This window comes from Corapipo altera, unplaced genomic scaffold (genome assembly GCF_003945725.1).
Source record: "Corapipo altera isolate COAL_440 unplaced genomic scaffold, ASM394572v1 239, whole genome shotgun sequence".
In the NCBI taxonomy this organism is placed as follows: domain Eukaryota; kingdom Metazoa; phylum Chordata; class Aves; order Passeriformes; family Pipridae; genus Corapipo; species Corapipo altera.
The window spans coordinates 2437102-2451413 of NW_020884938.1; the positions used below are offsets into that span (position 1 = coordinate 2437102).

The window sequence follows — 14312 nt, forward strand, 5'->3', positions numbered from 1 at the left end:
GCATCCATTAACCCCCTGTGACAGTTTTGTTTATGGACTGGAGCCAGCAGCTCCGGCTCAGCACGTGGGTGGGTTGTAGCAGGGCTCTCCCAGACCAGACTCCACAGGCAGCAGTAGCAGGAACTGATGTTTTGCCAGATGTAACTATCCATGAGAATATCAACTCGGTGTGGAAGCTGCTTCTTTTGTGCCCACTGGGACCGATGGAGCTGTTTCAAATGTTTTCTGCCTTCTCCCAGGATAAGGTGGTACAGAATTGGAGAAGAAAGAGTACCTGGTTATTTTCTTGTGTTTTTGTGACTCCCACTTGCCAAAATGGGGACTTTTAGGAGATATTAGCTCAGCTGGTGCACATAACACCAAGGTTGTGGGATCTGTCCTGTACAGGTCATTCACTTTAGAGTTGGACTTCATGATCCTCATGGGTCTGTTCTAACTCAGAATATTCTGTGATATGCAGCTGATGTAATTCACCGTGGCCTGTAGACATTTCTGATTATTTTTACAGGATCGACATTGGTCAAGGACAAAACAGGTCAAAGAGGACAAAATTTTAAAGAAAACTTCCTTGGAGCTGCGTTGTTTGATATTTGGTCATAACGGTGAATGGGGCTAAAACATTTGACTTTAAAAGTCTTGTAGATATAAGCCCTGTTAAGCTCCTACAAGTTTTATGGAAAGAGGTGACCAGGTAAAGGGGAGAAAGCCAAGGGAATCCATACCCACCCTAATCAAAACTTCACAGTTTAACTATCTTACCAGAAACAAGTATCTCTTTGAGAGACAGTGTCACAGAAAAGCAGGCTCACCAAATGTTTATTAAAAAAATATCTTTGGCTGTCCCCTAAATTTTGAATGTTTTGTTGTCATTTTGTTCTGTTTTAGGTCTGCATTAAGCAACAAACCTTTTGAGAGGAATTGGAGCTTTTTAAAGTCAGTTCTCTCTCTCGTGCTTTCTCCCCCTCTGTCTCCCTCTCTCTCTGTCCCAGGTGAGAGACTGGGAGAAGGGCTGCCTTAGGCAAAGGCTGATGCTGCAGTTTGAAACATCCTGCTGCCACTGTTGTTTTATAATTACACCGTTTTCATGTCTTCCATTTTATTCCTTTCCTACAGGCAATGATATATAATAAGATCCTGAGGCTTTCTACATCCAACTTGTCCATGGGAGAGATGACACTGGGACAAATCAACAACTTGGTTGCCATAGAAACAAACCAACTGATGTGGTTCTTGTTCCTGTGCCCCAATCTGTGGGCAATGCCTGTTCAGGTAGAGCATCAAAGAAAGGGCCTGATTTCAGGGGTCCTGCAACCTGGTTGGGAAGAGTCTGTGAGACTACTACAAAATCCAGAGGGGAACCTAGTCTTCATGCTCATTTCCCAGGAGGACTAACAAGCAGGAATGTGGCCTATCATCTGCTCCAAGTGCTGGGAGGGTGTCTCTCCAAGGGCCAGTGAAGAGAGAGGGGTTTTTTGAGAGAGGGAGGTTTTTTTTTTTGAGCAGGATTTCAGTGTCATGGATGTTATCTGTGACTTTAAAAAGATTGACCTGCAATCCCTTCCCTGCTTATGTTTCTTCCACTGCTGACACAAGCCATTGCTTTTACTTCTGCCACATGGCAGCAGCACAGGCATCTGACAGGGCTGATTATTTCTCTTTGCAGAGTCCAGTTTTAACTGGGTTTTGTGGCAGGAGCAAAAAGTAATTGAATCCTGCTCTGTGACTGACAGCAGCACTGACAGTGCTCAGAGGAGCTCCCCTCTAAACAAGCTTAGTTACTGTACACATCTGGTCCTCAGCAAGGCTTGGAAAGAACTACAGGCAGATCTGTGGGAAGGAAAGGTTAAAATTGTTAGCCTGAAAGAAATCTTCAGAAGTGCCAAATGCCTTCATAAACTAAGACATGTTGGTTTTCCATGAAGCTTGGACTCCTGTAGCATTTCATAATTTTAACTTGGGGTGGGTTTGGCATGCTCCTTACCTGTTGGTGATCCCACTGACATTAAAAAATTTTAAAAAGGGATAGAATCAACTGTTATTATAAGTATTTTATAATCTTTTAGTATCTCAATTGACTATTTTTTAGAAAAAAAAAGAGTTGGAAGAAACTAACCTGTGTTAACTATGAGCACTTTTCCACTCTGGAAAAGGTGATAGGACTGTCCTGCTTGTAGCAAATAGTGAACTTATATCCATCTAGTGTGACCAGATTTAGCCATACCCTGATGAAGATCAGGGTGAATTCTAGAAAATATATTGTTCATCCACCAATTATGGCCTAATACCCCCAGGCAAACATTCATTGCAGGATCAGGGCGCAAGTAAGGGCTTCAGTTTACACCAAATGCAAATTACTACCTGCAACCTTTTATTATTCCCTAAGAAAATGGCATCTGGGTATGATATTTTGCTGTACAGAAGCCTGAAAAGCTGAATATTGCTTTGAAAATATTAAACTGTACTGATTCTTATTTCTGATTGTGTAACAAGAAGGGAGATTGAAAGACAGAATGGACTCGTTTAAGAGATAAAAATATGAGATAGGCAACTAGTTCTGTATACCCTCTTGTCACTGAGGATATCTCTGTACCACAAAGTGGAGCTTTTAGTAAAAATACTTAAGTAGTAGAGCTTGTATTAACTCAGGAGCCAGAATCCCAGTAGTTGCATCACAGCCATTCCCAGGTAAGCCTTTTTGGGAAGTGTTCCCACACTCTTTGCAGGACTAAGGCAGCGTGTTGGTGTTTTCCTACAGATGGTAATGATGCACAAGCTCAGGTTGTGTCACTTCCAGCACATCTGCTTCATGCTTCAGTGCCTGTCTTAGGTGGAGGACCACTGTGACAGAATGCAACTGTGATCCAAGGCAGTCCTAAGATCTTTGAGTGCTCCCAGAGTGATGCAAGGAGCTCTACTGTAAATAAGACTCGAGGCCAGTAACTCTCTGAAATGCCTCGGGGCAAGCACCATCATTTTAGTGCTCCTTCAGCTCTGTGGAAACCCAGCCTGGATTAGAACTACCAGGCAGTAACACAAACTATTTAGTTAATGTCAAAAATAAAGGCTTCTGGGTTTATTTCCCACACTTTCCAAACGTGACCTTCTGAAGGGTGTGCTCAGTCCATTCCTACGAACCATTTAAATGTTTATTAGAAGAACAAATATTTGTCTTCTTGGTACTGTTCTGGCATATTGAAATCTACTTTTTTCCCTCCTATGTTGTTTTTTTTTCTTGACAGATAATAATGGGTGTGATCCTACTCTACAACTTGCTGGGAGTGAGTGCCTTGGTCGGTGCTGCAGTCATCGTGCTCTTAGCTCCAATACAGTATTTCATAGCTACAAAGTTAGCTGAGGCTCAGAAGAGCACCCTTGTAAGTAAATTATTTCAGTGAAATTTGTGGTCCAGGAATGAGAACCTGTAGTTAGTGAACATCCCTTAGTCCCATGGTTCCTCTGTTTCTCCGTGGCTCAGTGTCTCTTCCTTCCTCACATTTGTCAGAAGAGACTCTCAAATAAAGTGTGTGGGCCTTGACCTGCCTTCCCTACAAAGAATATTTTTAATACAACTAGCACAATTTTGTCTGAATTCAACTCCACAGAAGGGTGTTATTCCCACATTCAGACATTGTATTTCATGGGATGCTAGCAAAGAGTACAAATTATAGCAGGAAATATTAAAGAATGTGTACAACAGACTTTTTGCTCTCACCCCAAGCTTTGGTATTCTCTACAAATTAGCTGGCACTGCTGCATTAATATCTATTTTGCATTCTTTGGTGTCGCAAGTTTGTTTTGCTGTCTGATTTAATTCACCAGTTGAAAATGTTTTCTGGTACTTTGTCTAATTTTTAACTTTATAGTCGCGATCCTTGAACTTTTTAAGTAGAACCTTTGATGTTTAAGTTGCCAAATATTTAGAGATCCTTTTTATCTTAATATCTTAATGAGCAAATTATGCATACATGGATCTGATCTCCAGCAGACTTTAACCCTGTTAAGTTGTGCCAGTTTGTACAACCTGTACAAATTGTACAGAGGATTTACCTTTGCATAATTTCAGGAATAGTCTGAATCTTTCTTATTACTCTTTTCCAATTTCCTCTGATTCGTAACAGCTTTTGGATTATGATTTTACCAAAATTTATGATTTTACCAACCTTATGATTACTGCTTTCTGGTGAGGGACGATTAGCTAAATATATCAATAAATAATTCACCTGTTTTCATGACTGGTCTGTTTGGATCCCAGAATGAATCTTGTGTAGCAAATACACACATACAGTCTTCTATCTATTGTTATGGACACTGTTGGCACAGTAATCCCCCTCCCTGAGTCTCACCCACTGTTTGAAGGGTTGGGATGCTTTGGGTTATTTTTCTTTTCAGAACAGGCTCACTTAATTTCCCCTCATGGCTGTAACCATTTTAATATCTCCAAAGAACATGGAATTTTGTATTGTTTTTCTCAGTATGGCACCTGTACAAATCATGAACAAACAAAATTAAGCATTTTTGATGAATTTTCCAAGAGAAATGAAGGGGAAAGAGCATTCTCATCAAGACTACAGACCTGTTATCTATTTCTTATCCTGGTTTTCTTTTGAAATGAAGGACTATTCTACTGAGAGATTAAAGAAAACCAATGAGATACTAAAAGGCATTAAGTTATTAAAGCTGTATGCCTGGGAGCACATATTCTGTACGAGCGTGGAAGAAACGAGGATGAAGGAACTCACCAGTCTCAAAACCTTTGCACTTCATACGTCTCTTTCTAGTAAGTAACTTTATGTTTGGTGCTTGGAAATGGATCCTGTTCTTCAGGATCTTCAGGATGTCAACATTCACCTAAAGCAAAACCCAGCTGTGTCTGTGACACGTTTTTGTGTGTGATGTGATTAAAATAAAAAGGCATGATATATATATAAGACAGAAGCTTGAAAAGGTGGAGTATGTCTTGTTGATTTATTTTTGACATTATATATTATGACATTATATATTAGCAGCTCTGATTGCAGCAAAGACAGATTAGTGTCTGCAAGAAATTGTGTTTTGTGTAATGGAGAAGAGTTGAGAGGGTAATGTTTTAGTTGTGTTGTATAACATTTGTGCACACAATAATTTTTCTCCAAGTTTACTGGAAAATACAGATGAGAGAACTCCCTGGCCTATTTGTTGGTATGTTTAAGATCTCTGACTACCATGCAAGGGAGTTTCTTCCTGCAGAGTAATTTTCCTTTGGGAGTTTTAATTACTTGAATTGGAAATCCAAGAAACTGCATTCTTCTGGTGTCATACCCTTACTCTAAAATTGTTTTTTTCTTATTTCATATAATCTGATGCCTATTTTGTTTTTCCTTCCCAGTTTTTATGAATGCAGCCATACCAATAGCAGCTGTTCTTGCAGTAAGATATGTTTTTGGTTTTTTTTAACTTTTCCTTATAAAAGGTGGAGAAAAGGAGAGGGGGGTGGAAAAAAAGAATGGACACCATTGTTATTGTAGCACCTATTCCTCATAAAACCAGCAGGTGAGTTAATGTGCCCCTGCTAACTGTAGGAGAGCATGACACTGGAAGTGTCCATTCCCAGAGTGTGGATTGGTAACACCAAAAAGAAATATAATTTTTTACCATCAGAAAGAGAGAAAAAAAATCACTGCAACTTGAAGGGTGACTCATTTTGAAAAGCTCTTTTTCTGAAGGGATTTTGAGTGGCTTTGCTTGTCTCTTGAGCATTAAGTGCATTATAAGCTACCGTTTTAGTTTTCAGGAAAGAGTACTCAGTAGTTTATGGACAAATAAGTTTTGCTTGTGCTCTGGCCAGGTTTAAATCTCAGCCTCAAGCACTAGAGGAACTGTGACATGCCAGTAAGTGTGGGTTTTTCACAGACCACATTTCGAGGGCATTACCGAGAGTACAGTGAGAGTGGGTACCAGAATTGATGGAAACATATCCAGAGTTCTGGACCCATAAGATTTGTTGGATTCTTACTGATTTTTCCGAGTTATGTGTTTCCTCTGAAGCCTGAAGTCACTTACAAAGCTAGATGGACACCTTTCTCTTCAGTTTACTGTGATCCCCAGTAGACTGAGGTATATAGTTATTAGCCTTAATTGAGAAAAATATTTTGCTTGCTGTCCTTGCCCCTCTTTTTGGAGAGCCCTTGTCCTGACCTGCTCTTTCCCTGGTGTGACAGACCTTTGTGACCTATGCCTACACCAATGACAAGCCCCTGCAGCCCGCCCAGGCCTTCGCATCCCTGTCTCTGTTCCACATCCTGGTCACACCCCTGTTCCTGCTCTCCACCGTGGTTCGTTTTGCAGTCAAAGCTATTGTAAGGTAAGTGGTCCTTTTGTTCTCACCAACTCATGAACACCTAGTTGGGTAATACATCAGGGAAGGTGCTGGAGGAAAGGGTTGTCTCTACCTGCTCGCGTTGGAAGACGGTTAAGATGCAGGACTCAGGTGTTCAAAGTTGTGAGAGAAATCAGAGTAAACAGTTCATTTTACTGGATGATGTGAAGAAACAGCAAAGGAAAGGCATTGAGCTGTTGGAGCAAGTCCAGAGGAGACTACCAAGGTGATCAGAGGGATGGGGCACTTCTGATATGGGGAAAGGCTGAGAGAGTTGGGATTGTTCAGCCTGGGGAAGAGAAGGCTTTGGGGTGACCTAATTGTGGCCTTCCAAGACCTGAAGGGAGCCCAAAAGGAAAATAGAGAGAGGCTGTTTCCAAGGGCCTGGAGTGACAGGACAAGGGGGAATGGTTTCAAACTGACAGACAGTAGGTTTAGATTGGATATTAGGGAGAAACTGTTCCCTCTGAGAATGGTGAGGCCCTGGCACAGGTTACCCAGAGAAGCTGTGACTGCCCCTGGATCCCTGGAAGTGTCCAAGGCCAGGTTGGATGGGGCTCTGAGCAACCTGGTCTAGTGGGAGGTGTCCCTGCCCATGGCAGGGGTGTTGGAACTGGATGATCTTTAAGATCCCTTCTAAACCAGGCCATTCTATGATTCTATGATTATGAATGATCCGTTCTTTTTATGATTTCACTACCTTTGGCAGTTCAGCTTCAGAGCTGCGCTGTTCTTCCTTGGGAAATGCTCCTCTGCTCGCGGTGTGCTCACTCACCATCACTCTCATCTAGTACCTTCTGGGCTCTTGTCTGTACAGAGGGAGATGAGAGAGACTGGTGTGAAGCTCTCTAGCAAGACTGGCCCTGCTGGGGCAAGAAAGAGCGACTCTACCTCCACAAAGTGTGCACTGGGCTTTCAGTGAGAATTTGGCAACATCCTGCCTGACATGTTCCAGACATTTATTTCTGTAAAATATCCCAACAGAACAGCTTCCTTCATGCTGGGCTATAAAGCACTTAATCTCGAGGGAGCTGGTTGGTAGGAAGTCAAATTTCAGGGTTTTGGCTGCTGTGCCAGTGGCCTGTATGGACAGAGTCATGGTCACAGGGCAGTTATGCAGACCTACACACTGCCAAGATGTCCCAGGGGGCACAAGCTGACACCTGACTGGCAGCAATGTGTCAGATGCCAAGCACTAGCAGGATGTGAGGACAGAACTAACCTTCCCACCCAGAAACATGGTTCCCTCGTGCCAAGGCTGAGGCACGCTGGCAAGGTGTTGCATTGCTGCTGTCACTGACTCTTTTTGGTGGGCAGCAATAATGACAAATAGCAGTCAAAGGGACTTCAGGCTCCACAGCTGTCCTTTGCCAGCACCACACTGACTTCAAAAAACAAAAATAATTAGTTTATTTTTATCAAAGCAGCAGCAGGGCCACATGAGACATTTTCCCTAGGTTGAAAAGGATTTCTGAGTAGTGGAAAATCTCAAGGCTCCTCTATAAATCATCCAAGCCTCCACATCTCTGCACTATGTTTAGCAGAGCCCTAATATCAAAATGGTGTGTACATTTTCCTTAACACTGCTGGCCACTCCTCAGGACACTGTTTAGAGACCATATTTGCCAAAACAAACTGTATCCTTTGGCAAACTCGTTTCCTAACATCTTTCTCCCATGAACATCATGTCCTCCAAGCGAAGAATGAAAAATGTGTGCTTGGCCACTCCATGGCACTATCCCCAATCAGAGGAGTATGTGCTCATTTGTTTTATGATTAAGTGCTTATACTTTGGTCAGTATTTCATGTTCAAGAGTAGTTCTAGTGCGTTGAAAACTTTTGAGGGTACTTCATTCAAATTTGAAGTAAGGGTTGATGTTTTCTTGGGTGCACGATCAGAGCAAGGTCTCTTATCTTCCACAAGAAAATAAATTCTTGCTTGGTGCCCTTATGTAAGACTGGAATTCTGACACGGGGGTTAGACACATGAATCTTCCTTTCAAAAGAGGAGGTAGAAACAGGAATACTGTCAGGAGGAAATAGTCACAAAAGCAGTGCTTTCTCGCTAACCAGCATCTCTGTGGCTTGAACACGTATCAAAAATTTAACACGAAATGTGCAGGTGGGCCTTGAGACAGGACTGCTTTCTCATTTTCAGATGAATGTTCAAATCACTGATCTGAAGGCATATGTCCTCCTTCTTTCTTGGTCTCTGACCCAACACAACTTGATTTTAGTTTTTGCAAAGTCACAGAGCTTCACCGTGATCAGTGAGTGACTTTGTTCATCCCTGCAGAAGCTGTGTCAGGATGCACCTGCTGCACTGGCATTTCCAGGGGGTGTAGGTGGGTGGATGACTCATTTATGCACCCTGACTGTGTGTAGGCATGAGAAAGGCCCAGAAGAGATGGAAACCATTCCCACAGAGCTCCCTTGGCACCCACATGACCAGCCCTGCTCTTCGTTCCCAGCCACCAGTACAATGTTTGATTATTTTCATCTGTCCTTCTTCCACACACATAAATTTTCATTTACCATCAGGGTGGCAGATAGACCGAGAGGAAACTGAAAGTATCCCATGAACTTCTTTTTGAACATTTCTGATAAATGCTGCTGCACGAAAATGGGAATACACTAATGGAAACTTGGGTTTGTGCAACTCACTGTCCTGTTTTCTTTCAAGTGTCCAGAAGCTGAATGAGTTTCTCCTGAGTGATGAGATTGGAGATGACAGCTGGAGAGGGGGGGACAGCTCTGTACCCTATGAATCCTGTAAGAAGCACACAGGACTTGTAAGTTCTGGTTTATGACACTGAATTTCAAAGCCCTATAGCCCCATGCAAGACCAGTGGCCGAGCTGACAGACCTCGGGAGTTTTGGCTTCTAGCCTGACAAATATTGACCAATTTTGCGTCTTTTACGTCTTAATCTCTGTGTTTCTATGACATAAAGGGCCCACAAACACATTTAAGCCTTGCTGAAATGCCAGTAGTAATAAAAACCCCACAACACACCAAGGCATTTGCACATGGTTCAAATTAATCCTCCTCGGTTTTTATAAAAGCCCCAGGTGGATTCCCTGTGGTTATAGGTTTTGTGCTGTATATTCTCAGTACATCCCATTGTATCTTGGGCATCCTTAGGTAGGAACAACCCCTGCTCTGGGAAATTCAGAGTTGGAGGTGGGAAAAACTGCACCAAACTTTGTGAAAGAGGAATTAATTCCAAAATGCTGTTTCTGGAGTGCTAAACATACAGTGAATTTGAGTAAAATTTGAGGACAGAAAAAACCCCGATGGAGATGATTTGGGAAAAGGTTGGGGGTTTGGTTTTTTTTCATTTTGACATTTTTTAAAAAGTCAGATATTTCAGCTCTTTCAAACTGATTATACAAATTGAAATGTGACTGAATCTTGAAGACAGCAACAGAAAGAAAGGATTAGCACAAAATAAGTTTGATTTTGAGCTGAATTAAATTATTTTGCCAACTTGAACAACATTTCTTGTTTTTCTAGGTTAACAATTATAATAAATGAAACAAATACAAAATTGTTTCAGTATTTGTTTTATTTCTTCTGTCCACCTTTTGTCTAGCCTTAAAGAGACAAAGTCTATATAGATGATGGGGAAAGGGAAAAACAAAGACAGTGTCTGTAAAAGTTGATCAATAACCAAATATAGTCCAGCTGTAAGGAATCAATAAGATTATATCGATTCAGCTTGATACAGAGGTGCTTACAAATAACCACAGGGAGCTCTGAATGAGCTGGCTCCAAAATCAGTATTATCCCTCAGGAAGGTGCTCTGCACAAGCTAAACTGACATGCTTCCCACTCCTGCAGCTATTCTGCTTCCAAGGACTGACTGGTAACTCAGCACATCATTACACTGTTAGTGACACAGCTTTGCTTGGAGCTGCCTCAGGTAGGGCAGAGGAGGGTGACAGGTGAAATTTGGGATGGTTTTGCGTGGGAAACACAAAAAATCAGGTATTTTCTGTGCTTCAGTTATAAGTGTTTAAAGCATTACACTGTGTGCATGACAGCAGCATGTCTTTATTACCACATGTTGGTGTCGTGTTTTGAGCTGGTACAGTGGTAAGAAAGAGAATGGATCTATAGGGAACCAAATACTGTGTTCTCCTGAGGATTCCAATTTTTCTCCTGTGTGTTCATTTCCCTGTGCAGCACACCAAGGCCATCAACAGGAGGCAGCCCCTGAGGTACCAGCTGGAAGGCTATGAGCAGCCAGCAAGGAAGCAGACACGGCCCGTGGAGATCGACGACGTCGCGATCAAGGTGGTTTGAAAACATCCTCTTGTTCTTTACCAGGAGCAGCTCCTCCTGAAACAGCACCTGATAGTGCCCAATTGCTGCTACTATTCCAAATTTTCCACTGTAAGAGCAAGCCCTTAGATGAGTCAGCACTTTAGCCAAAAGTGCAGGGAGAAGAGTTAGCTTCAGACCAGGTCTTTATAGTGATTCCCATCACGAATATAAAGGAAAAGAACTTAGAATATCTGATGGGCAGGAATTAATACAGGTTGATTAACCTGTCCTTTCAGGCAGTTCTCATTCAATCTTAGAATAAAGACCAAAACTTCTGAGTTGACATCAAACTGTTGGAGGCTACCAAAGTGATTAAAGGGATGGAAATATGAGGAAAGGCTGAGAGAGTTGGGATTGTTCAGCCTGGAGAAGAGAAGGCTCCGGGGTGACCTAATTGTGGCCTTCCAGGACCTGAAGGGAGCCCACAAGGAAGATGGAGAGAGACTGTTTCCAAGGGCCTGGAGTGACAGGACGAGGGGGAATGGTTTCAAACTGACAGAGAGTAGGTTTAGATTGGATATTAGGGAGAAACTGTTCCCTCTGAGGGTGGGGAGGCCCTGGCACAGGTTGCCCAGAGAAGCTGTGGCTGCCCCTGGATCCCTGAAAGTGTCCAAGGCCAGGTTGGATGGGGCTCTGAGCAACCTGGTCTAGTGGGAGGTGCCCCTGCCCATGGCAGGGGTGTTGGAACAAGATGGTCTTTACTCTCTGTTCCAACCCAAGTCATTCTATGATTATTTGATCTATGTTATAACCTGTCATTTATTATGACATTATTTTAAGTTATGTTTGCCATGTGTCCTCCCTCAGTGTGCTCTGTACAAAGAATGTTTCTTTAGTCTTATATTTGACAGAGTGAAAGTGTTTGGTAGAGTTCAACTCAAGATTATCCTTTTATTACATTGCATACAGTATATGTATTTGTGTATATATCTTTTCTTATTCAGAAGCTTTTCTGGGTTTGGCAATCTTCAAAACCTTTTTTTTTTTTTTGGTGTGTGTACAACTTATTTAAGTGACATACTTTAAATCCAAACTAGCCATTCTATTTTTTCCCCTCATGTGTTTATATATAAGTGACATGTGGTAATTGTTTTGTAGGTGACCAATGGATACTTTTCATGGGGAAGTGGCTTAGCTACATTGTCCAACATTAACATCAGAATCCCAACAGGTAGGATAAAAGCACAACTTAAACATGAAACATGTAATGTCAAATTGTTATTACTAATTCCATTTCTTGATGTTGTGAAAACCATAGAAGTACACCTTTAGATTTTTATAAGAAAAAAACGAAAGTTAAAAATGTATAAAAATCCATGACCTCTTTTTGTCATATAGCAATATCATTAGATAAATTATGTGGGTTTTGCATACCTTTAGATAGTTTCAATAAAAGCACAAAGTCAAGAGTAAGAATAAATATGAAAATGATGGTTTTAAATAATTCATTATTATTTCTAATAGAGAAATTAAAAAAAAAGAAAGAGGGAGAACTCCAGACTTGTTCAAACCCAGGGTGAATCTAATTCAGTATCTTATTTCCACCAGTTGGTGCCCAGGGACACAGCACTTGTGTCTTGCACTTTTCCTGCCATTCATTAACATAACAGTCTCCCAGTTCACAACTATTTTCATCTCAGAAAATGCAGTTTTTCTGTCAAGAAAACCTCAATTATTTCCTCTTTCAATGAACTTCTCCTTGTCAAGCTGAATTCCTGTAATTCCTTGCATTGGCTAGGGGTTCCACAGGTTTACAAAATACTGGTTTGTCTTGGAAAACTTACATAGCAAGTGTGAAAAGTAACAACTATTATTTTCTATTATTATTATTAATGATAATAATAGTAATAATACTTTTTTATTGTTTTTGTTGTTAATGGTGTGAAATACCTAACACTGTTGGTACGTGATGTTATTAAGTAGCCTTATATTTTATTTTTACCTCCTATCAAGTGCTTAGTTCTGAAATAGACTGCTGCTTTAGGTTGATGTCACATGGTTGTTAAGTAATCCCAAAGTCTGTATTGTTTGTTTCCATATAGCATTAAGTGCCCTACACGTGGATGAACACTCCTTTGTGCTGGCCCAGTGCCACATCCAACACCACTAGAATGCCTTTGCTACAAGGAATTTAAAGTCTAAGGCCAGGGGTTCACAAGCTGAGTGAGCCAGAGTTTATCTCCTTTGGAAGGAATAAGACCCTTAAATTCTCTGCTGAAGAGAGACATGGAAAATTTCCAGTACCTGAAGGGAACCTACAAGAAAGGTGGAGGAAGGCTATTTATAAGGGCTTGGAGTGACAGGACAACAGGGAATGGCTTCAAACTGACAGAGTGCAGGTTTAGATTGGATTTGAAGAAAAAATTCCTCCCTGTGAGGGTGGTGAGGCCCTGGCAGAGGTTGCCCAGAGAAGCTGTGGCTGCCCCTGGATCCCTGGAAGTGCTAACATATTTAACCAACTAGTTCAAACATTCTCTAGACCTGGATCTGGTTGCACCTTGTTGACTGGATATATTTTTTTCCTCTTTTCAAGATGTGTTTTTTGGTGTTTTTACTATTATCACAGGTCAGATGACAATGATTGTGGGTCAAGTTGGCTGTGGCAAGTCCTCCCTTCTCCTTGCTATACTGGGAGAGATGCAGACGCTGGAGGGAAAAGTTCACTGGAGCAAGTATGTTTATATAGCTTTTAATTGCTGTATTTAAGCAGGAGGAGGTTGAGGTTTGCTGTGAGAAATGTAAACTTCGTGCCTCAGAACTGCATGTTGAGTGATTCTCATCACCCAGATCCTCTCTGGAATGCATCACCTGCAAACTTATGAAGGGTTTTCACTGCTTTTTTATCACAGTTCAGAGCAGGCAGAGCAGCCTTAGGAAGGGAAAAAGGCTAGTCTGGCAATTAATATCTAATGTATTAGCCTATCAAATGACCTGACTAGAAATTCAGATTATCAAATAGGCATGTATTTCTTACTCAGAGATGCTGGTGCTGGCAGAAAAAAAAGGTGATACAATAACACGTGTTACTGCTCTTCTCCTTCCCCGGTACATGATCAAGCCTCACCTGTGGAAGTCACTGTTACTCTTTACAGTAGCCCCAAAACTTGTTCTTTGATTTTAAAGATCAGCTCTGTTTCCTTAAAACTACCAAGCCAAACTCCTCTCAATTAGCTTTTTGCTGAGGAAGAGGGAATTTCATCACAGAGGCCAATATTTTGTTGCCCCATCCTTTGACTAGTAACCTCCCTTGTCATATTTTTCTTACAGCAATGTTGCAAGCTGGATGTTTTTTGCTTTTTCTGTGCTAGTATCCATGGCATTTTTTGCTCTCCAGCTATATTTCACTTTGTGCTATTCTAAACATATGATCTCACTGGAGTAGCAGGTACAGTTGGAGCCAAGGCAAGACTAACTTTGAGTTTAAGCTTTGAAGGAAGAAGAATATGTGACTTACCACAGTTAATTTCTTTGAGACACGTAATAAAGGTTTTTACACCCCAACCAGACATTGTTTTTCTGAGTAGTTTGAAAAAAATACCAGGGGTAAGTAGAGTGTACCTTGAAATGATTCTCACAGTTGTTTTCAAAGATATAGTTGAGAAAGAGTCAGGTTTTTCCTACAAAAAGAT

General features: G+C 41.4%; 1 protein-coding gene across 11 annotated transcripts in view; it reads left to right on the plus strand.

The window, feature by feature from the left end:
- Positions 1 to 14312, plus strand: part of ABCC9 (ATP binding cassette subfamily C member 9) — a 68946-nt gene that overhangs the window by 20677 nt on the left and 33957 nt on the right. For all 11 annotated transcript variants that reach the window (XM_027660707.1, XM_027660711.1, XM_027660705.1 and 8 more), the window contains 9 exons: positions 1114 to 1269; positions 3240 to 3374; positions 4615 to 4777; positions 5366 to 5406; positions 6198 to 6340; positions 9039 to 9147; positions 10543 to 10653; positions 11782 to 11854; positions 13250 to 13355. In XM_027660707.1, coding sequence (XP_027516508.1) covers positions 1114 to 1269; positions 3240 to 3374; positions 4615 to 4777; positions 5366 to 5406; positions 6198 to 6340; positions 9039 to 9147; positions 10543 to 10653; positions 11782 to 11854; positions 13250 to 13355 — 1037 coding nt within the window. The remainder of the gene's footprint in view (positions 1 to 1113; positions 1270 to 3239; positions 3375 to 4614; positions 4778 to 5365; positions 5407 to 6197; positions 6341 to 9038; positions 9148 to 10542; positions 10654 to 11781; positions 11855 to 13249; positions 13356 to 14312) is intronic.